General features: G+C 43.9%; 1 protein-coding gene across 1 annotated transcript in view; it reads right to left on the minus strand.

The window, feature by feature from the left end:
* Positions 1-26,503, minus strand: part of scyl3 (SCY1-like, kinase-like 3) — a 60,399-nt gene that overhangs the window by 10,727 nt on the left and 23,169 nt on the right. The window contains 4 exon segments of the mRNA XM_038794538.1: positions 7,189-7,357; positions 14,050-14,237; positions 23,424-23,563; positions 25,537-25,617. Coding sequence (XP_038650466.1) covers positions 7,189-7,357; positions 14,050-14,237; positions 23,424-23,563; positions 25,537-25,617 — 578 coding nt within the window.

Here is a 26,503-nt window from a genome sequence, read left to right on the forward strand (position 1 = left end):
AGAATGTGCAAACTCCACACGGGCAGTGACCTGAGGCCGGGATCGAACCGGATCCTCGGTGCCGTGTGGCAGCAGTGCTAACCATTGCGTCACCGTGCTGCCATAATACAAATAGAATCTGAAGTGGACATTTCAATTGAGGTTTAGTGATTAAGCAAATGTTTGCACGTGTCTTCGCTGTAGGTAACACAAAACAAATCTGACAAATAATGGGAAAGTAAGGGTCTAACAAATGTGAGCAATTTTTAACAAAAAACTGGATAAGTAAAGAAATAGCATTGCAGTAATGTGACTAAGTGGTGACAAATTGCCTGGGCCTGATGACCTGTATCCTCAGTTTTTAAAATAACTAATTGCGGTGGATGAATTGGTTTAAATTTGCCAGAATTCCTATAGTTCAAGGATTGCAAAGTAGCAAACATGTCCTCTCTTTTTAAAAATAGGGTTAAGAGAAATGGAAAGCTGTAGGCCAGTTAGTCTTACATGAAGAACAAGTAAAATGTTAGAATCTATTAGGAATGTGGCAACAGGGCACTTATAACATTAAGCACTGACAAAAAAGATTCTAATGAAATTTGCACTTCATAATTTAAAACAAAAGAGGTTCTGAGGATGTAATTATTATGGTAGATAAAGGGAAGCCAGTAGATATAGTATACCTAGATTTGCAAAAACTATTTAATAAGGTGCCACACAAAAGGTTAATACAGACTACAATGGCTCATGGAACTGGGAGCAATGCAGTTAGAGGATTGGTTAATGGACAGGAAGGCGAGAATAGGGATAAAAGGGACATGTCCACGTTTGCAGGTTGCAGCTAGTCGATTGCAGCAATAATCGGGGTTGGACCCTGATCATTTACAATCTAAATTAATTACTTAAGACAAAAGAGACCACAAATAATGTATCTAAGTATTCGTACAATACAAAGCTAGGCGGGAATGTAAGCTGTGAGGAAGACACAGAAATAGGTTAAGCGAGACAGCACCAAGATGGCAGAGGGGTATAATGTGGGGAAGTGTGAGGTTATTCACTTTGGTAGCAATAGAAAAACAGAATACTTTTTTAAAAAGTGTCAAACTTCTAAATATTCAACGGACCTGAGTGCACTCATACAAGGAACAAAGTTAGCATACAGGTACAACAAGCCAATAGAAAGGCAAATGGCAGGGCGGCACAGCGGTTAGCATTGCTACCTCAGGGCACACAGGACCTGGGTTTGATCCTGGCCAATGTCCATGTGTAGATTGCTCATTCTCCCTGTATCTGCATGGATCTCACCCCACAGAACCAAAGATGTGCAGGATAGGTGGATTGGCCAAGGCCAATGATATTATGGCTTTTATTGCATGGGGATTGGATATTGCAAGGGGATTGGAATACAAGAATAAGAAAGTTTTGTTAAGATTTGTATGGGCGTCGTTGAGACCATACCCAGAGTACTGTGCATTATTTTATTGTCTATATCGAAGGGTATACTTGCCATAGAGGCAGTACAGCAAAGGTTCACGAGATTGGTCACTAGGATGAAGGGGTTTCCCCATGATGAGAGGATGAGTAAGTTGGGCTTATGTTCGCTCTCATTCAAAGTAATGAAAATACAAGATTCTGAAGGGGCTTGACAGAGTAAATATTGAGAGGCTGTTTCACCTTCTGTCTCTCCCTCAGAATAGAGGTTGATCAATTAGGACTGAGATGAGAAATTATTTCACCAAGGGTTGTGAATCTTTGAAATTCTCTACCTCAGAAGGTTTAGATGCTCCACCACCGAGTATACTGAAGGCTGAAGTAGCAGATGTTTGGTCTATCAGGGATTCAAGAGATATGGTGAGTGGGCAGGAAAATTAGTTAAGGCGATGATCAGGCACAACTGTATTGATTGGTAAAGTAGGCTTGAGGGGCAGTATGTTCTGCGAATCCTATTCTTTACGTTTTGATAATAAGCAGTGAAAAGGACACCGGGGATATAAACAGGTTGGGTGAGTGCACAAGAACATTACAGATGGAATACAATGTGGTGAAATAAGTGATCAGAACGGTGAGGCTGTTTGCATTTGGAGGGCCCTTGGTGTCTTTGTAAATGAATGACAGAAAGTGAACATGCAGATACAGCAAGAAATTGGGACGGCAAATCTGCTTGTGTTTTCTTACAAGGATATTGTATTACAAGAGTAAAGAAGTTAGATTAATTATACAGGGCATTGGTGAGGCTGCACCTAGAGATAGTGTGCTGTTTTACCCAAGGAGGAACATACTTGCCCGAGAACGAGTGCAGCAAATGTTCATTGGACAAGATTATGGCTATTCTTTTACCTCGACTCCACCGTTCCTGCACTAATCCTATATCCCTTAATACCCAAAATCGAATTGACCAGTGACAGGCTTGTCTGATGAAGAGAGATCGAATAGACTAAACCTGGAGCTTAGACCAACAAGAGATGATCTAATTGGAACAAAATTCTTTGGGGACTTGACAGGGTAGATGCTGAGAAAATATTTTCCCTGGCTGGGGAATCTAGAATATACAAGGACATAATGAAATAAGAGGAGTAAAACTGCTTTAGTTGGCTCCACCATTCAATATGATTACAGCTGATTTTCATCAGCCTTAACTTCATCTTCCCATCCATTCCACATTGATTGATGTCCTGATAAGCTATTTGTCTATTCTAGTCTTGTTTTTATTTAATGATGGAGCATCCACAACCTCTGGATTAAAGAATTCCAAAGAGTGATAACCTTCGAGTGAAGACATCTCATCTCAGCCCTGAACAATCAGTCCCTTCTCTTGAGACTGTGCCCCAGTGTAATAGATTCCTCGGATAGGGCAATCAACCCACCCAGTATCTGCCCCATCCCCATCAAGTCTCTTCAGAATCTTGTACGTTTCAGTGAGATCCCTCTCATTCTTCTAAACTCCACAAGAGGCCAAATTTACTCAGCCCATCATAGACCAACCCTCTCATGCCAGGAACCAATCGAGTGAACCCTTGCTGCACCACCTTTAATGCAAGTATATCCTTCCTTAAATATGGAGACTAAAACTACACACAGTATTCTGTATGTGATCGCACCAAGACCCTGCACAACTGTAACAATGCTTCCTTATTGTTGTACTCTTGCAATAAAGGCTAACATACCATTTGCCTTCCTAATTGCTTGCTGTATATGCATGTTAACATTGTGTTCCTTGTACAAGCACATTCAGTTACACTGAAGATTTACGAATTTTACACCTTCTAAAAACATTCTGCTTTGCCATTCATCCCAACAGTGAATAGCCTCCGCATTAAACTCAATCTGTGACCTTGTTGGCCATTCCTATTCCTATATCACTTTCCAGCCTGTGTCCTCCTCGCAGCTTACATTTCCATTTAGATTTGTATTAGTAACAAACGTAGATACATCACTCAGTCTCTTTGTACTGATCCTCGTAGCAGTCCTAGTTACAATCTGCCAATTTGAAAATGCCCCAATTATCTCTTTCTGCTGCCTGTCTGTTAACCAATCCTGTAAACATGCTAAATGCATTACCATGGACCCTTATCTTGCAAATTAGCTTTTACATGGCAACTTAAATGTATTTTTAAAATCCACATATATAGCTCTCTCTTGGCTAGTCCCTCAGGATCGAGGATGATTTGTTTCCAATCTGGTCCGATATGTTGTGAAATGGCTGATGAATCCACTGTCCGAGTGCCAGATTCTGCCACATCTGGTGCTTCAAGGGGTTGGACAGATGGGATGTTTGGAGGCTTGTGTGCTCTTTGATGCCTCGACATGTCTCTATGTGTTCAGTGCCTTTCTGAATGAACCTTCTCTGCTTTGGTCTGCAAGAAGCCAATGTCTCCTGCGAGTAGACAGGTATGTTTGACCCCTTCAAGGATTTTGGGGTCATCCTTAAAGTTTTCCGCTGTCCTCCTGGGAATGTCCTGCCAGAACAGGGATCCGACTAGAACAGTTGCTGATTAAGTCCCACTGATTTTAACTAAATGCGATTTCATCCAAATTTCAAGTTAACTGTTCGTGGGAGGCACGGTAGCACTGTTGCTTCACAGCATCAGGGTTCCAGGTTCGATTCCTGGCTTGGGTCACTGTCTGTGCGGAGTCTGCACATTCTTCCCGTGTCTGCGTGGGTTTCCTCCGGGTGCTCCGGTTTCCTCCATCAATTCCCGAAAGACGTGCTGTTAGTTAATTTGGACATTCTTAATTCTCCCTCAGTATACTCGAACAGGCGGCGGAGTGTGGCGACTTTGGGATTTTCACAGTAACTTCATTGCAGTGTAAATGTAAACTTACTTGTGACACTAATTAAAGGTTATTATTATTGTTATTAAAAAGCCTCTCTGATGTTTCAAAGCCCATTCCCCGACCTACCTTCTTCGTTCAAGGCCTGGAAATGCCCTGGCTGTGGGTTCTTCCTCAATCTGGCTTCAAATTCCTGGACTTCACTGAAAATCTGGACCACTTGAATATACAATTTTTTTAATATAAGTACCACCCAATTATTTCTTTCCAATTAAGGGGCACTTTAGTGTGGCCGATCCATCTATCCTGTGCATCGTTTGTGTTGTGGGGTTAAAGCCCATGCAGACATGGGGAGAATGTGCAAACTCCACATGGACAGTGGAGTTGGGCTGGGATCGAACCCGGGACCTCGGCGCAGTGAGGTAGCAATGCTAACCACTGCACCACTGTGCTGTCCCTGGACCACATTTCTACGTCAGACTACAGAGGAAAGTTGTAAAATTCAGCTTCCAGAATCTGCTATTTTTTTTTCCTTTTCTATCCGAATCTGAAATCTATGGAAAGATCTTTTTAAAAATTTTTTTTTTTTTTTTTTTTTAAAAAGAGTACCCAAGAGTGAAAAATTAATTTACGGGATGTGGACGTCATTGGTTAGGCCAGCATTTATTCACCAACTCTAGTTTCCCTGCAGGAGGTGGTGGTGAGTTGCCTTCTTGAACCGCTGCACTCCTTGAGGTGTAGGTGCACCCACTGTGCTGTTAGGGAGGGAGTTCCAGGATGTTGCCCCAGCGCCATTGAAGGAGCTACTATATATTTCCAAGTCAGGGTGGTGAGTGACTTGGAGAGGAACCTCCAGGTGGTGGGGTTCCCAGGTATCTGCTGCTCTTGTCCTTCTAGATGGTAGTGGTCGTGGATTGGGAAGTTATTGTCGAAGGAACCTTGATGAGTTATTTCTGACCTTATGATGGAAGGGAGGTCATTGAGGTTATTTCTGACCTTATGATGGAAGGGAGGTCATTGATGAAGCAGCTGAAGATGGTTGGGCCTCAGGCACTAACCTGAAGAACTTCTGCAGTGATGTCCTAGAGTTGATATGATTGACCTCCAACCACCACAACCATCTTCCTCTGAGCCAGATATGACTCCAGCCAACGGAGCTTTCCCCTGATCCCCATTGACTCCAGTTTAGCTAGGGCACCTCGATGCCATACTCGATCAAATGCTGCCTTGCTGTCAAGGACAGTCACTCCCACATCACCTCTGGCATTCAGCTCTTTTGTCCATGTTTGAACCAAGGCTGTAATATGAATGAATGAATGAAATTGCTTATTGTCACGAGTAGACTTCAATGAAGTTACTGTGAAAAGCCCCTAGTCGCCACATTCCGGCACCTGTTCGGGGAGGCTGTTACGGGAATCGAACCGTGCTGCTGGCCTGCTTGGTCTGCTTTCAAAGCCAGCGAGTTAGCCCAGTGTGCTAAACAGCCCCTAATACGCCAGGAGCTGAGTGACCCTGGCGGAACCCAAACTGAGCATCCATGAGCAGGTTATTGCTGAGTAAGTACCACTTGATAGCACTTTGCTGATGATGGAATAGATGGTTAGGGCAGTAATTGGCTGGGTTGGATTTATCCTGTCACTTGTGTACAGATACACCTGGGCAACTTTCCACATTGCCGGATAGATGCCAGTGTTGTAGCTGTACTGGAACAGCTTGGCTAGGGGTTCGGCACATTCTGGAGCACAGGTCTTCAGTACTATTGCCGGGATATTGTCAGGGCCCATAGCCTTTGCAGTATCCAGTGCCTTCAGCCGTTTCTTCATAACACGTGGAGTGGCTGAAGATTGATATCTATGATGCTGGGGTTCTCTGGAGACCAAGATGGATCATTCACTCGGCACTTCTGGCTGAAGATTGTTGCGAATGCCTGAGCCTTGTCTTTTGCTACTTTAGCTACTCTACTAATTACATCCTCAATAAATTCAGAAATCTGTAAAACACAATTTCCCTTTCATAAAACCATGTGATGCTTGACCATACTATGATTTAAGCACACTAATACTTCCTTAATACGGCATTCCAGCATTTTCTTAACAGATCATCAGTTAATTGACCTGTAATTCTCCATTTTCTCTCCCACTACTTTTTTTTAAAATTTAGATTACCCAATTATTTTTTCCAATTAAGGGGCAATTTAGCGTGGCCAATCCACCTACTCTGCACATTTTTGGGTTGTGGGGGTGAAACCCACGCAGACACGGGGAGAATATGCAAACTCCACACGGACAGTGACCCAGAGCCGGGATCGAACCTGGGACCTCAGCGCCGTGAGGCGGTTGTGCTAACCACTAGGCCACCGTGCTGCCCTACTCCCACTACTTCTTGAATAGTTGTGTTATATTTGCCAACTTCAAATCGCCCAACGGCTGTTCTAGAATTCACAGAATTTGGGAAAATCATAACCAGTGTGTCCACCGTCTCTACTGCTACCTCTTTTAAAATCCTAGGATACAGGTCACCAGCTCTTGGAAAATCTCAGATTTAGTTGGATTTTAAGCTCTTCCGTATTTCTCTTCTATTGGCACTTATCTCGGAGCCAGACATTTAGGACTAAGATGAGGACACATTTCTTCAGTGAGAGGATTGTGAATTTTAGAATTCTCTGTCCAAGAGGGATGTAAATTCTCAGTCGTTCAGTATATTCAAGACATAAACTGATAGAATTTTGGGTATAAAGGGACAAGTGGGAAAGTGCAGGAGGTGGAGTTTAAGTGGAAGATAAGGCACGATCTTGTTGAATGAGCAGGCTGGTAGGCCAAATGAACTAGAGTTCACATTATATTCTTGCGTACTTTCTTACAAACTAAAACGTCAAAACACTGACATCCAGGTTAAGTGACCATGGAATGGAAAGAAAATGTCAGCAACATTATGACCTACCTTCAGGGGTGATCTCAGCTGATTTGAAGTTGGGCGCCGTACGTTTGAAAATCTTTGCTCTCTCACCTCCAACAACTACATTGGCTCCAAGAAGTGGCACTAAAACTGCTAGGCTGCAGAGTGTTTTTGATACTAGAGTGTTACTGGTATCTCTTAGTCCTAATAACACCTAAACAGAAAACACGAGTTTATTATTTTTCCATGGAATTCAAAAGTAAATGCTGATTGATGGAAAGTTGCACTTACTGAAATAAAGAACTTACGATATACTACGAGCTTTGTATTAACTGCATTCCCAGCAAGTAGTATTTCACTGTCAGGTGACTGCAAGTTACTAATGCTGTCCAAAGATAAGACTGCCATCGTGAGATGCTGCTCATTCATAGTACTCTTATCTTTTGAGTCAGAAGATTGTGGGTTCATGTCTTTTTCCAGAGACTGGAGCACAAAATCTAGACTTAACCTCCAATGTAGTACTGATATTTTGTAGCACGGTTATATTTCTGCGCCATTAGAAGTGTCATCTTTAAAATGAGTCATTTGGTAAAGGCCCCAATTGCCCCCTCAGCTGGGTGTAAAAGATCCTAGAGGACAAATCTGAAGAGCAAGGGTGTTCTCGCAAGTGCCCTGACAGTATTTGCCCTTCAACCAACTTCATTAGACTTGCACCTGCTCCAGGTACCTATTTTTTTAAATTAAAAAAAAAAAAAGTTTTTCCATTAAGGGGCAATTTGGCGTGGCCAATCCACCTAACCTGCACATCTTAAGTTGTGGAGGTGAGACTCATGCAGACATGGGGGGGAATGTACAAACTCTACATAGACAGTGACCTGGGGCCGGGATTGAACCCGGGTCCTTGGCATCGTGAGGCAGCAGTGCTAACCGCTGCGCCCCCTCCCCCCAACACACAAGCTCCAGGTACCCTACAGGGTTTTATATAGCAATTTGCTGTCAGCAGCATACTGAAAGATACAGCATTCTCTACGAAATGTCTGGAACCTGTGTGAACAGGGCAAGCAACTGGATCTGCTTAACCAGATTTAATAATTCCCTATTACCTGATAAATTTGTCTATTTTTGTTACATGTTTGTATATCTTTTAATCTGATTACTTAGCCTATGAATATGAATTGTCCATGTAAGCTGCACTGCAATTCAGCCTTCAGGCAGTGGTGAACATTTTTCTTGAATAAAATACCATTATTATTATGAAGCATTAATGAGCAGCAAAAATTCTGAAGCAGGAGTTAGGACACAAGTTCAATGTCAAATCAGTTAGAGAAAAAAAATTAAAAGGGGAGGTAGGATTGAGAGAAATACAAGAAACAGAAAATAGTAAAATAAAACATTTTTAAAAATATCTCAATTCTAAAATTTAAAGGAATGAGATGACCCACTTATAAAAGTTAGCTGTTTGGCAGTATTTAAGATGTAAATCTCATTAAGATGTTACTTAGACTGAATGACTTCACATTTTGCAATGAGGTTCGTCTACATCTAAGATATCAGTACAGGAATATCTCAAGTGTTCAATACGTTTGAATGGGGAACCAGCCTGTCAGATGCTGTTGCGTGCAGCTTGCAAAGCACCAGTGAATCTTGCTCAGCAAATACTGGATTTTGCGTTTAACTGTTTATGTACACTCGCCAGAAATTGCTGTCCAATTTGCACGAATGCCAATCCTCCCAGATATTTTCATAACATTAATGCATTGCTGTTTGTGGAACTGTGCTGTGTCCAGATTGGCTGCTATGTTTCCCATATCACAACAATGATGGCACTTCATTGGTTGCAAAATATTTTGAGGCATCAAGGTCACGAACACCCCAACATAAATGCAAGTCTTTTTTTTTAACAATGCAAACAAGGGAACTGCTGTGGGTTGTAAGACACTCCTATCTATCAGTGACATCACTTGAGTAGCTAGAAAGTAATGAAGCCAGACATGGTAAATTTTTATTAAAAACTTTTAAAAGTGGACAAGTGGGAGTAATTTGAACAAAGTGTACTCCTAAACATTTTTCTCTCCCTAAGATGGAAATGTTATGTTCCAACCATGGTCACAAACTAAAGGGACATTAAAAACCATCAGTTGCCTCAGGCTCTCAAGAGAAAAATGCAAGAATGTAAAGCAGTCTCAAAAACTCCATTCACAAAAGTGTTTAAGCATACCAGCTGCAGCGTGAATATTGCTCAATTTATAGGGGCAATAAACTGAGTTCAAGTATAACAATGCATTCAAAAAACAAAATGAGAATTCCATGAATCATTAAATATTTGATATAGAATTGGTTTATGTAAATCCAAAGGGATAATATTGTCTTGGTGTATCAGCATTGGCTCAGTGCCAATACTCTCACCAAAGTCAAGCAGTCGCAGGTTCACTCAGAGACTCTTTTGAAAAACATTTTATTGAAGGCATTTTCAATATATACGTAACCAAGTAGTACAAAAGCCAACTGTGGCAACAGGAAACAAACCCCTCCCTCCCTTCACCTCTTCCCCAACAAACACCCCCGCTCTTCCAATTTTTCACCTCAGCACCCCCTGCCCCCCAACCCTCCGGAGTGCTTCATTCCATATTCTGATCCTCAAAGCCCCACCCAACTCCTCTTCCACGGAAGCACCCCCCCTCTTCAACAGCTCTCCATATATATCCGCAACCTTGCCCTCCCCTATCTCACCTCGGACAGAAGCTTATCCTGCAGCACTGGGAGCGGCAGCATCAGATACAATGACACCTCGTTTGTCATGAAGTTCCTAACCAGCAGATATCTGAACTCATTCCCTTGAGCAACTGATATGTCCCCTCCAACTCCTCCAGGCGTGCAAACTTCCCTCCCACAACCAAATCCCTAAAATATTCTACCCCCACCTGCCACCATCCTCGGAATGACACATCCAACCCGCCGGAGCCAGCCTTTGATTATCCCAAATCGGCGCCCAAAAAGAGATGCCTTCCAACCCACCATGATGCCGACACTGCTTCCAAAGCCTCAGTGCCATTACCACCACTCGGGCTCGTGGAATATCTAACCGGCAATAATGGAAAACAGTGTCCTCAAGCTGGTCCCCCTTACACGAGGCTGCCTTCATCGCCCATAAACTAACCGCTCATCCACCACCCATTTCCTAACCATTGCAATATTAGTTGCAATGTAGTTCAACAAGCTCGGCAACGCTTTAAACCACAACCCCCTCTCGACCCCTCTCCACAAACACCCTTCTTCACCGCCCATGCAAATCTCAAGATCATCCCATTAACCTTCCTAAAAAAGGACTGGGACACAAAAATTGAGAAATATTGGAACACAAACAAAAACTTCCAAGTTATTTTTACCACCTGGACCCGACCCACCAACACAATCGCAACACATCCCACCTCTCGAAGTCTGCCTTCATTCCCGCCACCAGCCGTGCGAAGTTCAACTTACACAGCTGAACCCAACTCCATGCCACCTGTATCCCAAGGTAGCGAAAACTCGCCCCACCAACTGAAGCAACAGTACTCCCAACCTCCTCTCCTATCCTGTACATTAATTGGCAATACCTCGCTTTTCCCCATATTAAGTTTACACCCTAAAACCTCCCCCAAAATCCTATTAAAGCTCCCCACCAATCTGAGATATACAGCAAGAGATCATCCGCATACAAAGAAACTTGATGCTCAACCTTCGCCTCAACCCTCAAATTCCAATATGTCCAAAAACTGCCTCATCCCTTCATTCCCCACCCGGAGCCTCTGAATTATACAATCTCCGGTAAAAAGCTTCAAGACCCTGTTCACCACCTTCGGCTCCGATACCACTGTGCCCCATACCTTCCCTTACCCTCCCAATTTCCCTCGTCGCCTGCATCAACTGCTGCACAAGCATCCTTCTAGCTTTCTCCTCACACTCATGTACCACTTCACTGGCTCTATGTATTTGCCCCACCATCTTTCCCGTGGACACCAACCCAAACTCCATCTGGAGCCTCTGCCTCTCCTTTAGCAATGCCTGTTCCGGCGCCACCGAATAGTTCTGATCCAACCCCAATGTCCTCCACCAACCTTAACCTCTCCACCCACTCCCTATATACCCTAATCAATATAAACTCCCGCCTTATTACCGCCTTCTGCGCACCCCACAACGTGGAGGCAGAGACCTCCCACATCTTATTCTGCTCCACATAATTCCGAATGGCCACCTTTCGCAAACTGCCTTATCCGGCAACAATCTAACATCCAACCCCCACTGTGGCCACTGAGCCTCACCCTTCGCCATCTGCAAGTCCACCCAATGTGGCACGTGGTCAGAAACCACAATCGCCGAATACTCCGATCCAACCACCCCACCAACAGCTCCTTATCCAAGACAAAGGAATCAATCCAGGAGTACACCCGGTGCACCCCCGCCCCCACATACATTCCATAAACCCCAATAGCTGCTTTGCCAAAGCCAAAACCTTCTAGGGCACGACCGGTCCAACAACCTCCATGATCAGCTGGTGGGTGTCCAGATCCGGAATCTTTGCTAAAACCTGCCTCAGGAAATCCATATCATCTCAATTTCGGGCATATACATTCACCAGCACCATCAGCGTCCCCTTCAGCTTCCCACTCTCCATCTCCAACCTACCCCCAGGGTCATTTACAATACTTCCCACCTCAAAAGCTAATCTCTTATTGATTAGCACCGTCACCTCCCTTCAATTCCAACCCCAAATAGGACACTTGCCCCACCAGCCCAAACTGAGCCTAGCCTTGTCCTCCAACTTCAGATGCATAGACATAGAACATAGAACAGTACAGCACAGAACAGGCCCTTCGGCCCTCAATGTTGTGCCAAGCCATGATCACCCTACCCAAACCCACGTATCCACCCTATACCTGTAACCCAACAACCCCCCCCCCCCCCCCCCCCCCCCCATTAACCTTACCTTTTTTTAGGACACTACGGGCAATTTAGCATGGCCAATCCACCTAACCCGCACATCTTTGGACTCTGGGAGGAAACCGGAGCACCCGGAGGAAACCCACGCACACAGGGGGAGGACGTGCAGACTCCACACAGACAGTGACCCAGCCGGGAATCGAACCTGGGACCCTGGAGCTGTGAAGCATTTATGCTAACCACCATGCTACCCTGCTGCCCCTCCTGCATCTCCTGAAGAAACACCACTTCCGCCTTCAACCCCCTTAAATGTGTGAAAACACGGCACCTTTTACCCAGGCCATTCAAAGCCCGAATATCCCATGTAATCAACCAGGCTGGGGCCCCCCCTTCGTCGATCAGCCATAGCCTCTCTGTAACAGCACCCCTCAATCCACGCCTTGTTCACCCTCGGGCCTGCCCAAGATGTCCGCCATCGCCCCTTAACCAATTGCGCCACAGCAACTCCACCCACATCAGAGTCTCTCCTCACTCTCCCCACATGGACAAAGAAAGAGAACACCCAACCACCCCCCTGCCCCAACAGATCGACCCCCCCCCCCCCCCCAACTTCACTTCAGTTAACTAGCCAATCAGTAACATAGTGGCCCCACTCGAGACCACTGCCTGTCCCTTTCCCTCCAGCTACCCTTCACCCACAAATTCCCCCAAAACAGTAAAACACGCTTACCCACTCTGCATCGAGACGGTAAATAGAATCGGGTATACAAACCCAAATTCCCCAACTTAACATCTCCAAAGTTCAATGTCCTCACGCCTCCCAGTCCACAGTCTCACAAATTAACTTGCCTCCTCTGGCGTGTCAAAAATCTGGATATATCAGCCCGTACTTCACTCCTTTCTTGCAGAGGGCAGCCTTGATTCGATTGAAACCGGCCTGCAGCTTGGCCACCTCCATACCCAAGACCTGGTAGATCCTCTGCACGGTTCCTTCCAAGGTACACTTCTAGTTTCCTTCACCCACCTCAGTATCTTCTTGTCGAGAAAACGATGCAGCCACACCACCATCACCTCTCTTGATAACTGCCCTAAGCGGCTCCACCACCTTCACCAGGTCATCTGGGACCTCCTGCCTCAGCTGCTGGAACTTAGTATTCAGAAACTCCATCAGTTGCTCAGTAGACCATGGCAGGCATCACCACTCCAGAACCGTCAGCCACCTTTTCCTCTGTCACACCTCGAATAACCTCTCGGCCAGGCTGTTGCCTTCTACTCGTTACATTCCTCATTCGGTACTCCATAAACCTGTCTCATCAATGGAGCACGATTATTCCTTAGTTCACATGCATCTCACTAGCAAAAACCCCTTAAATCGAATGAAAAGGGGTGGCACAGTGGTTAGAACTCCTGCCTCACAGCGCCGAGGACCCAAGTTCAATCTCGGTCCATGTGGAGCTTGCACATTCTCCCCGTCTGTGTGGATCTCACAACACAAAGATGTGCAGGGTTCGTGGATTGGCCACGCTAAATTGCCCCTTAATTGGAATTTTTTTCAATAAAATAGGGTGAAAAAAGGACCAAGCAATTCCACCTAGAGTGGGAGCCACCAAATGTGCAACTACTCACTCCATGGCCACCACCATAAGTCCACTCCAGAGATTTGAGCACATATGGACTTGAATGTCAGTGCAGTACTGATGGAATGTTGCACTTTTAGCAGCGACATCTTTCAGATGAAATATTAAATCCTGTAAGATCATTCGTGAGGAAGTGAAAGGGATTTCATAACTGCAAGCATTTTCATAAAATGGTGTAGATTAGAATTTAGATACCTGTTCGCAGATTCACTGAATGATGCAGAGGGAATTAAAATCAACTTGAAAAATGTGTAACTGATAATCCAAAATTTACTAGTACAAGGCATCTCAACGAATTTACTTGCATTTTGCTTGTGCTGTAAATGAAAACTCCCAATCTTTCACCGACCTGTGGAAGAATTATTTCCTGTAGATCTTCCAGTTGAAAAAGATCTGCATAAGTGTCCAGGTGAGATAGTAATACCATTCGCACATGTTCCTCTCGCACACTATAAAGTTTCAACAGAATCGGGATCACATGTTCACGAAAGACATTGGGTGACAGGAGGCAACTGAATTCATCATCATTAGGTGAGCCTAGAGTAATATAATTCAAACAGCTTAATTGTTGCACATCTGTGCAGCAGTAAACATTTTACAGCATTTAATATTTTATTCCCCTAACAGTACATTATTTTTTAATATAAATTTAGAGTACCCAATTCATTTTTTCCAATTAAGAGGCAATTTAGCTTGGCCAATCCACCTACTCTGCACATCTTTGTGTTGGTATTGTGGGGGCGAAACCCACGCAAACACGAGGAAAATGTGCAAACTCCAAACGGACAGTGATCCAGAGCTGGCTAGCCCACTGCGCCACCGTGTTGCCAGTACACTTATTTTTGATTGATGTCGGTGTTCATTGAGATATAGAGAGAGAGAGGAAGAGCTCTTTTTCACTTTGGACATCTAGTGTCAGCATCAAACATGGCAAGTTCAATTTAAAGCAACCAAATACCAATGCTCCAAAATTATGGCCAAACCCTAACCTCAAATTCCAGCCATTTTATGGACAGGGCTTGTAAATCTATTGCTCAGAAACAATTCAAGGTTTGAGACTTTAAAAAAAATAAATTTAGAGTACCCAATTCATTTTTTCCAATGAAGGAGCAATTTAGCGTGGCCAATCCACCTACTCTGCACATCTTTGGATTGTGGGGGAGAAACCCACGCAAACACAGGGAGAATGTGCAAACTCCACACAGACAGTGACCCAGAGCTGGTATTGAACCTGGGACCTCAGCGCCATGAGGCAGCAGTGCTAACCACTGCAGCACCATGCTGCCTGAGAGTTTGAGACTTTTAACACATTTCCAATACTTGCACAGTAAATCGTACCACATGCAGCAAGTGTACAAACTAACATTACATCAGCCACAAGAACTCATTGTGTTACTTATGGCTTTTCAAGATTGACAATTTTTAGAAACCTAATTAACATGGATTGAACTCCCTTGAGTTGACAGAAAGCAGATTCCTTCATCCATCCGTCTAGAAGTGAATTTAAACTGGCAAAATTGCAGTCTGTGCCAAATCCCATCAGCACTAATCTAATGCTGGCTGCGATGCTAAAATTCTACAAAATATTTCTCTTATCAAATCAAGTAAAAAAAATAGTCACTTGCTGTTTAACAGAAAACATCACTGTTTAAACTTTGGGATGGGGAGGGGAGGATACAGCTTTAAAGGTTAACCTGCAAGGGACAGAATCATCAAGGGGCAGCACTTGGCACAGTGGTTAGCACTGCTGCCTCACAGTGCCAGGGATCTGGGATCGACTCCGACCTTGGGTGACCGTCGGTGTGGAGTCTGCATGTTCTCCCAGTGTCTGTGTGGGTTTCCTCCTGGTGCTCCGGTTTCCTCCCACTGTCCAAAGATGTACAGGTTAAGTGGATTGGCAATGATAAATTGTCCTCGAGTGTCCAAAGATTGGGTGGGCTTACAGGGCTAAGGCAGGGTTTGGGCCTAGGTAGGTGGTTCTTTTGAAGGATCGATGCACTGAAGGGATTCTATGATCAAGAAAAATTGAAGTGCTGGAAATACACCGCAGTGAGCTAAGCTACTGAGAGAAAATAACAGTTATCGTTATCTGTCACTCGATTCTAGGATGCCATTTACTCTGGGTCGCAAATTTCTGCCAGGGTCTTCATGCTGATTTTAAACCCATAGATCTCAAACAAGTTGTTTAAACTCGTAATCTCATGTGGACGCCGGAGTGAAGGACTTACTTTTTCTTTCATTCTCTGCCACAGCTCTGCCTCATCATCAAAGTGTTTGGACTCAAAATTAGTCCCAGCTTGATGGAATGTTGTAACCATTTTGAATAATTGGTAGAAAGCCCCCCCCCCCCCCCCCCCCAAGTCATTAATGGACGTGCTGCCATGCTTCAAGGAGAGCTTCAGAGTTTCTTTGAAGGGTGCAGATTGTACTCCGGATGGGGAACTCCAATGTCCATCACCAAAAGTGTCTTGGTAGCACCACTATAGACTGAGCCCCTAAAGGACATAGCTGCTAGATTGGACCTGTGGCAGGTGGTTAGAAAACCAAGAGGAAAAATATACTTGACCTCATCCTCACCAACCTGCCTGCCGCAGATGCACAGCAAGAACAACCAGCAGAGTTGTGATATGGTACGAATTAAGTAATGGCATGATGGGAAAACTGGTCAATGGAAAGACCGGTCAAAATGTTTGATACAATGTAAGAAAAGCTGCCCTAACCATTTCAGACTGTAAGACTGATAAAGCCAACTCTGCATAACTTGAAGTCTGAATAAGATCAGAGAAGGTCAAGCCATTCCAAAATACCGGACCTCGGCAACTCCTGATAAAACTAACCCAGGGCCGTAGGAATCAAACAAGATAAGTTCAGGAAGAAATAAAAGTCTCCTCCGACCTTTCAATGTTCCCTCCAAGGACAAAATAATGGTATGAGTGATGCGACAAAAAAGGTCGGTTTTATGACATTGCTTCCGTTTCTATTTCCGATCGAATTCCTGACTAAACTGTTGTCACTCAATCTTGATAATGATAATGTATAAATATTGAGCTGATCCTCTGTGAAAGCGCGGACTTGAGTAGGAATCAGCAGTGACACTCTCTGCTCTCCGACCTCAACTTTCAGCCATAAACTGCAGTCTGTTTGAAAATAAAGTCTTGTTATGTTTTCTTAACAAGCGTTGTTGAATCTTTCTACCACAGTCCAGAAGCGGGAAAAATAATGACTTTAACAGAGTCCTTTTGGGGACAAAGTCCAGCTTTACATTGAGGACATCCTCCATCATGTTGTGTGGCATCAAAGTGCGAATTGAGATAGATTTGGAACAAATCTAGCAACTCAAAACTGAGCATCAATGAGGCGCATCAGCAACAGAACTATACTTGACCACAATCTGTAACCTCAAGGCCCAGCATATCCCCCACTCTACCATTAGCACCACCAAGCCAGGGGATCAATGTTGGTTCAATGAAGAGTGCAGGAGGGCACTTCAGGAGCAGCATCAGGCAAACATAAAAATGATGCATCAGCCTGAAGCTACAACACAGGATTACTTGCGTGCTAACAGCATAAGCAGCAAGTGATAGACAATGTTTTTTTAAATTTAGAGTACCCAATTATATTTTCCCAATTAGGGGTCAATTTAGTGCAATCAACTGACCTTCGCTGCACATCTTGGGGGCGAGACCCATGGCGATATGGGGTGAATGTGCAAACTGAACACAGACAGTGACCCGGGGCCGGGATTGATCCCAGGTCCTCGGCGCTATGAGGCAGCGATGCTGACCACTGTGCCACCATGTCACCCTAAGTGACAGACAAAGTAATTCCACAACAGATAGATCAGACCCAAGGTCTGCAGTCCCGTCACATCTAGTCATAATGGTGGTGGACAATTAAACAACTCACTGGAGGAGGCCGTTCCACAAATATTCCCACCCTCAATGATGAGTCAAGCAGTTACAACAATCTTTCAGCCAGAAGTGCCGAATGGATAATCAATCTTGGCCTTCTCCATAGGTCCTCAGCATCACTGGTGCCAAATCTTCAGCCAATTCAATACACTCCACACAATATTAAGAAACTGCTGAAGGTACTGGATACTGCAAAGACTATGGACGCTTACAATATTCTGGTAATGGTACTGAAGACTTCTGATCCAGAACTTGCTGCAACCATAGTCAAGCTGTTTCAGTACAGGTACAACACCAGCATCTATCCAGCAATGTAGAAAATTGCCTACGTGTGTCCTATCCACAAAAAGTAGGACGAATCCAACCCAGTTGTTTCCCATCCCATCAGTCTACTCTCAATCATCAGTAGGGGTCATCAACTGTGCTATCAAAGGACACTTTCTTAGCAGTAACCTACTCACTAGTGCTCAGATTGTGTTCCACCAGGGTCACTCAGTTCCTGATCTCATTATAGCCTTGGTTCAAACATGGACAAAACAGATGAGAGGTGAGAGTGACTGCAGTTGACATCAAGGCAGCAATTGACAGTGTGCGGTATCAAGGAACCATAACAAGATTACAGTCAATGAGAATCAGGGAGGGAAACTTTCCACTGGTCGGAGTCATTACTAGCACAAACAAAGATGGTTATGGTTGTTGGAGGTCAATCCCCGCAGTTCCAGGACATCAAGGAATTTCCAGGCTTGTGATCTGGGTTCAATCATCTTCAGCTGCTTCATCAATGACCTTCCTTCCATCATAAGGTCAGAAGTGGGGATGTTCGTTGATGATGGCACAATATTCAGTACCTCCTCAGCTACTGAAGCAGTCCATGCCCAAATGCAACAAGACCTGGACAATATCCAGGCTTGGGCTGACAAGTGGCAAATAACAAGTGCCAGGCAATGACCACCTCCAACGAGATGTTCTAATTATCGTCCCTTGACATTCAGTGTCCCACAAAGATCCTGAATGTTACCATTGTCCAGAAACTGAACAATCTAATCTAATCTAATCCATATAAATACGATGCTACTAAGAACAGATAAGAGGGTAGGAATTCACGACAAGAGTCCCTCCCGAGTCCCCAAAGCCTATACCGGATGGGTGCAACTCCAACAACTCTCAAGAAGCTTGACACTTAAAACAGCCACTTGTTTGGCACACCATCCACATACATTCACTCCCTACACCACTGAAATGAAATGAAAATGAAATGAAAATCGCTTATTGTCACGAGTAGGCTTCAAATGAAGTTACTGTGAAAAGCCCCTAGTCGCCACATTCCGGCGCCTGTTCGGGGAGGCTGTTACGGGAATCGAACCGTGCTGCTGGCTTGCCTTGGTCTGCTTTCAAAGCCAGCGATTAGCCCTGTGAGCTAAACAGCCCCTTGTGAGCTAAACACAGTGACAGCAGTATCTATCGACGAAATGCACTGCAGGAACTCACCGAGGCTCCTTATCAAGGACCTTTCAAGCCCATGATTGCTACCATCTAGAAGGCAGTGATAGTTTTCACGGCATGATTTATCTCCCTTCTTGCAGATAGTTACAATTGTCACATCCCTGTAGAGAGTGGGGTTGGGAGAGATTGGGGGTTGCCCCCGAAATCTGAGAGATGAGTGTATGGAGTGTTGACATGAGCATAATTCCATCAGCTTTGAAGACCTAGCTAGACTATCATCAGGGTTGCAGGCTTTTGGTTTTTCATCTGATTGTTTGTTGCAGCTCTCCTATTGATGCTGGTTCATCCATGGAATTCTGTAACGGGGACTGGGACTGCCTAGTGCATGTGCTTTCAACTTTTTTCCGGTGACCCATTTTTACAAAATGGCCGCCTCTCGCAAACCACGCCACGTTCACAGTAGATTCTCCATAGTTACTTCTTAAAACATCACATTCATTGTTGGCACTTCTGTATTATTAAATGTAAAAAAATGTTAATGAAAATATATTTTCTATTTTTTGCTGTTATTTGGAGATCTAAATAACTTGAAATAGAAATCTCTGCACAGATTAGCGTGCGAGACTTTTGATCGCAGACTCCAGAGGTGTTTGAAGGGGAAATTAGGAAATTCTTGGAAACACGCCTGGATTTTGGGCTGATGGGGAAGGAAGGAGACTCACCATTGATCGTAAAGTCAGTCTCACTGAGAGAGCGACTGATCTTAGAAAGTGAGTGGAAAGTAGCTCCCAATTTTAAATATACATCAAATCCCTTTTGCACACAGCTCAACTTTAAACGTAGATCTGATTGACAGGGTTAAGAGTAACTGAAACTCGTGGGCAGCACGGTGGCGCAGTGTTAGCACTGCTGCCTCACGGCGCTGAGGTCCCAGGTACAATCCCGGCCCTGGGTCACTGTCTGTGTGGAGTTTGCATTCTCCCAGTGTCTGCATGGGTCTCACCCCCACAACCCAAAAGATGTGCAGGGTAGGTGGATTGGCCACGCTAAATTATCCCTTAATTGGAAAAAAATAATTGGATACTCCAAATTTTTTTTTATTTAAAAAAAAAGTAACTGAAACTCAACAGACAAGAAGATTCCGCTGTCGCAGAAATTGAACCAACACTGACAACGTTAATGGTACAGAAATTCAAATCAACTGACAATGGTAACAGCAGCAGACATTAAACATGCATCTGATTCAGAACCTTAACCCTGAAGTCTATTTCTTTGTGGGATCATTGACTCTGTGCTTATGAGCTGTACTTGAACAGATGCATTTTGCCCCTGACTGGAATGAATGGAGTTCCCAAACCCACACCCGTTGCCCCAGAGCAGAGTTCAGAATGGGGCAACCATGAATCAGCTTTGTGACAATGGACCAATTGAAAGGTGGGGAGATCCCTACAGGATACATCGGAATTATCTGCTAGATCCTGTATAAAGGAGTACTCCGGCTAGAAGTTACTGATTGGGGTACTTATGAAAACATATTCCAGTGAGCAGTCACTTGCTTTTTGGTGGCAGATGCAGGCTTGAAAAAGAAGAGCACGAAGCACTGCTGGAAACTAACTTTGTGCAGAAGGAGTATCTGCAGGAAATAAATTTAAAGGTAATTGATTTTTTTTCTTTTAAACTCTTCAGTTGTAGGTGCAGGTGCTGATCAACCTGGCTGATCAGCTGTTGCAGAAACAGGGGTGGCGACTGGACACTGAGTCAGTGGCGGTGACTGTAACAGTGACCCAGTGAGACAGAAAATTCACAGCACCGGCCTATACATCAGTCTCATGCGGTCACACAGTGTACTGCAGCGAGAATTTACACAGGGAGAAAATGGGAAACAAGGTCAGGCAATCCTCAGGAATCAATTTTGCAGACCTTTTGGTGTTCCATTTTACATCATGCCGAGACCCACCTGAGGGTCGCGACCCCCACTGTGAAAAACACTGGCCTAGTGAGTACCAGTACCACTGGGATTTTAGGGTTGAGAAATTCAAAATGTTCCTTTCACTGTTGACAGATGGTATTGGCATCCTCAAGAGGAATACAACCTTCCTTTCAGCAAAGGTGATTTTGCCCATTTGCCTTTGGTCTATAGGTGGCCTGATGGTCAGCATATTGTTGGACCTCTTGGGTTCACTTCCCACTTGTCCTTTACCTTTCAGATTTGTCTCTGGGTGTTAGCCTCGAGTTCTTGGAATGCAGCCTTGACAACCTTGGGTTGTTCTGCCAAGCAATAAAGGCTCCTCGGTTATGTTCTCGGTTATCACCTATTTCAGCATGGTTTTCACCAAACCAGCGCTTGTGTCGACGATGCTTAAACTCACTTGTCTGGCATAGGAATCTAGTATAACTGACTTTATTTTACCCCACTGTCCTGAAATGGAGTTGGACGCATCACGATTTTCCAGGTGGGTCATGAACTGCACTTGGAATTCTTCCCATTAGTCAGGCTGCTTTAGGGCTGAGACACTGATTTATCTTCCTCTTGGCCTTTCGGGGTCTTGCATTTTCTTGGCGCTAGGTGAAGGTTGCTGACCGACTGAACATAGAAACATAGAAGTTACAGTGCAGTAGACTAGTCGGCCCATCGAATCTGCACCAGACCCCGGAAACAGCACCCCACCTCAGCACACGTCGCCACCCCATCGCGTAAACCCAGTAACCCAACCTAACCTTTTAGACACTAAGGGGCAATTTAGAATGGCCAATCCACCTAATCTGCACATATTTAGACTGTTGGAGGAAACCCACGCAGACACGGGGAGAAAGTGCAACTCCACACAGACAGTCACCGGAGGCTGGAATTGAACCTGGGTCCCTGGAGCTGTGAGGCTGCAGTGCTAACCACTGTGCCACACGCCCTAAGGTCAGTCCCCCACATAGATTGAGTGGTAAAGACATCATAGAACATAGAACATAGAACACTACAGCGCAGTACGGGCCCTTCGGCCCTCGATGTTGCGCCGACCTGTGAAACCATCTGAAGCCTATCTGACCTACACTATTCTATTTTCATCCATATGTCTATCCAGTGACCACTTAAATGCCCTTAAAGTTGGCGAGTCTACTACTGATAGAACATAGAACACTACAGAAAAATCACTTGCCACAAGTAGGTTTCAATGAAGTTACTGTGAAAAGCCCCTCGTCACCACATTCCAGCACCTGTTTTTGGGGAGACCGGTACAGGAATTGAACCCGCACTGCTGGCATTGTTCTGCATTACAAGCCAGGTGTTTAACCCACTGTGCTAAACCAGCTAAATCACTTAGACCTTTGACTTGGACAATGACATAATCCAGGAGGTGCCAATGTTTTGATTATGATGCTTCATATGGTATTGTATTTGTCCTTCTGGTACAACGGGGTTTTGTTATATTGAGGCTAAACACTGTCTGCAGAAGGTCACCATTTGCATTGGCTTTTCCCATCTCATTTTTCCCAACGGTTCCTCTCCAGAGATTGGAGTCACCACCAACCCTGGCACTGAAATACCCCAGAAGGGTTATCTTTTCTTCTTTTGGGATGGCAGTGAGAACTTCATTAGGGTTGGGATGCAACTTTTCCTTAACATCTTCAGCGGAGCCAAAGGTCAGGGCACGAGTACTGTTGACAGAGGGATTTTCATTATGGCTGAGCTGGAGGTGAATCATGGAATTTGACAGTTCAGAAGGAGGCCATTCGGCCCATCGAGTCTGCACCAGCTCTTGGAAAGAACATCCTACTTAAGCCCACGCCGCCACCCCATCCCCCATAACCCCACCTAACCTTTGGACACTAAGGGCAATTTATCATGGCCACATCTTTGGACTGTGGGAGGAAACTGGAGCACCCGGAGGAAACCCAGTGTCAAGAGCATTTCATTCCTACAATTGGAAAGTTATCAGTGCATCTCAAATCCTACTGCTGATGGGAAAACCAACTCCACGCATACAGGGGTCAATATACTCCTGCTAGTTCTTTCAGCTGCCCCTCCCTAGGAAGGCAGGTGGAAAACAGTGCAATTTCCTAGAGGGGTGAAAGTTCAAGCTCCAAAAAGAATGATCTAGGTTTCTCTTTCAGATGTCAATCAACCATTGTGACATATCACCTTAGTCCTTCAACATGATACTCATTCCCTAACCATGTATGTGAATAACATAATATACACGATTATAGATTTTAGGATGGCTGACACAATGACTTTGCCGTCACATCTAAAACCTGAAAAAAAAGATGCTCACGTAGATGAAGTTCATAAAAGCCGGTCTTCAAATTGATGTATATAAGTTTGCCAGACACATGCTATGCAAGCTACATACTATTAGACTTTGAGGATCCATACCTTTCTTTGGTCTGAGAAGGTGAGGAAGGAAGTTTTTGATCGCTACTGGTTCTGCAAACACCAATGGAGTTAGCAGCTGTGGCACCAGACGGGAGGCCATGAGATCTTCAGGTAAAGCTTGAACTCTATCTAATAGGAACCTGTATGAAACAAAAGAGTATCAAACACCACTCCCTACATGCATAAACAGCACTTTAGGAAGCGCTTACAAATGGTGGCAAAAATATTTCAATGGCAAGATTGAATGTTGCAAAAAGAAAACACAGCAAGTCTGAAGGAATGAAAATCCCCTCTGACTATAAGGATTTTGTGCAAGTTTGGATTTTATGCAAGGTTTTACACAAAATAATAGATCCCTCTGGGAATAGTAAAAATCCTCCTCTCCTATATTCCACATTAGAATTAGAATTAGAACAGTACAGCACAGAACAGGCCCTTCGGCCCTCGATGTTGTGCCAAGCAATGATCACCCTACTCAAACCCACGTATTAATTGCAATAATTTGGAAAACTCAAAGAGACCACACTATTGAAAATGTCACACTGGTGTAGTACTACTTGCATCCCTGTTTAATGCAGGGAAATGTGTTATGACGCAAGACCAGGCCCCCAAGTTATAGTGAGATTTGGCGAAGTTCTCTCAAAGTTGCTCCAACTTGGACAGCATCAACAATAGCTCATCTCGCAGTGTTTGAATTTCATCTCCTGTGATTTCATCTCCCTGGATTTCTGAGTAGGCCAGCAGACACTCATCTCGCAGCACAATTTCCGATATTTGGCCGTGTTGAGCAGAATAGTACTGCTCCAAAGGGCACCGTTGCCCGAATGGACGACAGCACAAAATCACCAACCTTCACCGCCTTCTTGGATCTTCAAGGCTTCTTCTGAGTCCTATTCGATTACTAGGGCTTCCCTTAAGACCTCTGCTTCACATAGCCCTTTTATTATTTGGAGCCATTCATCTCTGTTCCTTTTTTTTTTTAAGTTGAACTGGGATTACTCCTCTTCTCCTTTTGGGACCCTCTTTGTCCCCTCTCGTTATCCCTGCCTGGTCACTTGAATCAGATGATTTTTGTGCTGTTTTTCTTCACGCACTTTATTCACAGGAACAATTTCGGAGCCATGGCACCCCAACCCAGATTGTGAACAAACTCTACGCTCGCCATCTCATTGCCCAATATAAAGTATGTAGAACTCCAACTACACAAGGCACCTTCATCAGAGTATGATTTAAATCTACTTAATGCACACCCTTCCAATCAACATCCCACATTACATTCTGATTCAGCAAACATTTTGAAGGTGCAGACCCTTTGCTAGCAATGAGCTGAGTCGAACCAGTATGCCTCTGGATAACAATTTTTCTAGGCTCTTTTCTCCTTCCAATAGAACCCCCTTAGAATCTTTTCAGTTCTATCTCTTCCTACTGTAAAAGCATTACTAGCAGGAGGCGAAAGAGGCCGATGTCCTAGGGGGATAGTGTTTAAGTTAATTTGCTTATTGTTAATTTATTCTGTTGTTTATTGGGGTTGGGGGGGGTTTGTTATATGCGTTGTTACGGGTGGGGGGGGTGGTGTTTATTATTATTATTGTTATTATTGTTTTGTTGATATATATTTTTCAAAAAATTTCAATAAAAATTATTTTTAAAAAAACATTACTAGCAATGGGGCTCTCAAGTTTGACTTTCTGGTGCAACTTTCTCTGTGGAAATTCCTGTCACGGCAGCGCAGTGGTTAGCACTGTTGCCTTAATGTGCCGAGGACCCAGGTTCGATCCCGTCCCCAGGTCACTGTCCGTATGGAGTTTGCACATTCGCCCTGTGTCTGCGTGGGTCTCACCCCCATAAAACCCAAAGATGTGCAGGGTAGATGGATTGGCCACTTTAAATTGTCCCTTAATTGGAAAAAGGAGAATTGGGTACTTTAAATTAAAAAAAAGAAATTCCTGTCACTTGCACCAATGCCACTGTTTTAGCATCTGTTCCCTTTACGGTTACTATCTGCCCTTCGGTTGCAACACATTTAAAATGCAATAGTTCGGATCTGATCATTTTGTAGCTGTTATGTGTGCTTTTCAACAATAGAATTCAGTAACAGAAACAGAATACCTACTTGAAAAAATCATTCTTTTCTTCCTCGGTTTTTAGTGTCAAGCTTTTTAAAAAATTGACAACTTCCAAGAACTCGTTCCTGCTGTTGAGAGACAGCATTTATTAACCGACTGTTATAACCACAGGTACAAAATATCAACTAAATGTTTTATCCATAAAATCAATTTGATCAGGGACATGTTTTTCTCATCTACAATCACTAATACTGTGAAGCTACCCAAGGTGCAGTGACCCTGGGTCTATCAAATTCCCCCAAATGACAGTGTATTACAAATAAAACACTAATTTAAAAAATATTCTGGACACAAGCAGATATTCTAGTATTTTAGAAATATAATTCTAGAATTTTACAGAAAACAATTCAGGGCAGGTGTACGCTCATTAGAAAGATATCCTCAAACATGGTTTGAGACCAATTCAAGCATGTATTGTATTCAGGAACTATTGAGCATTAAGCAAATATACATAGTGGATGGGTGAACCGAGTGAAATCAGTTTGACGTTTCTCTCTTGTTACCCACATGAAGTTGAATTTGAGCTGCAGATCCACCACTGCGCTACTCTGCATGCAAGCATTTCATGAAAATCACTTACCTCTTAAGGGATAGGAACCAGAAATCTAAATATCCATTAACATAATGAATACATTTACTGGCACTGAATACCTTTGGCAGATACATGTTGAATTGTTTAGACAAAAGGCACCTTTTATCATGCTAGCCTGCGTATGGTGAACAAAAGATAATTGTATATTCGGCAATACAATGTTACTTATGGATATGTTTTTGATAGTATGAGAAGTACTGTAGACTACACAGCTTTGATATTTTGATCACTTCTAAATTTAGCAGCCAAAAATACACACTCTCTAGTTAACTCAGGCAATCTCATTTTACTATTTTACAATACAGGTACTTCAGTGGTATTTCAAAGGTCAAACCTAATACATTTGAGTGTATTTACTCTCT

Source organism: Scyliorhinus canicula, chromosome 4, assembly GCF_902713615.1.
Source record: "Scyliorhinus canicula chromosome 4, sScyCan1.1, whole genome shotgun sequence".
NCBI classification, from domain to species: Eukaryota; Metazoa; Chordata; class Chondrichthyes; order Carcharhiniformes; family Scyliorhinidae; genus Scyliorhinus; species Scyliorhinus canicula.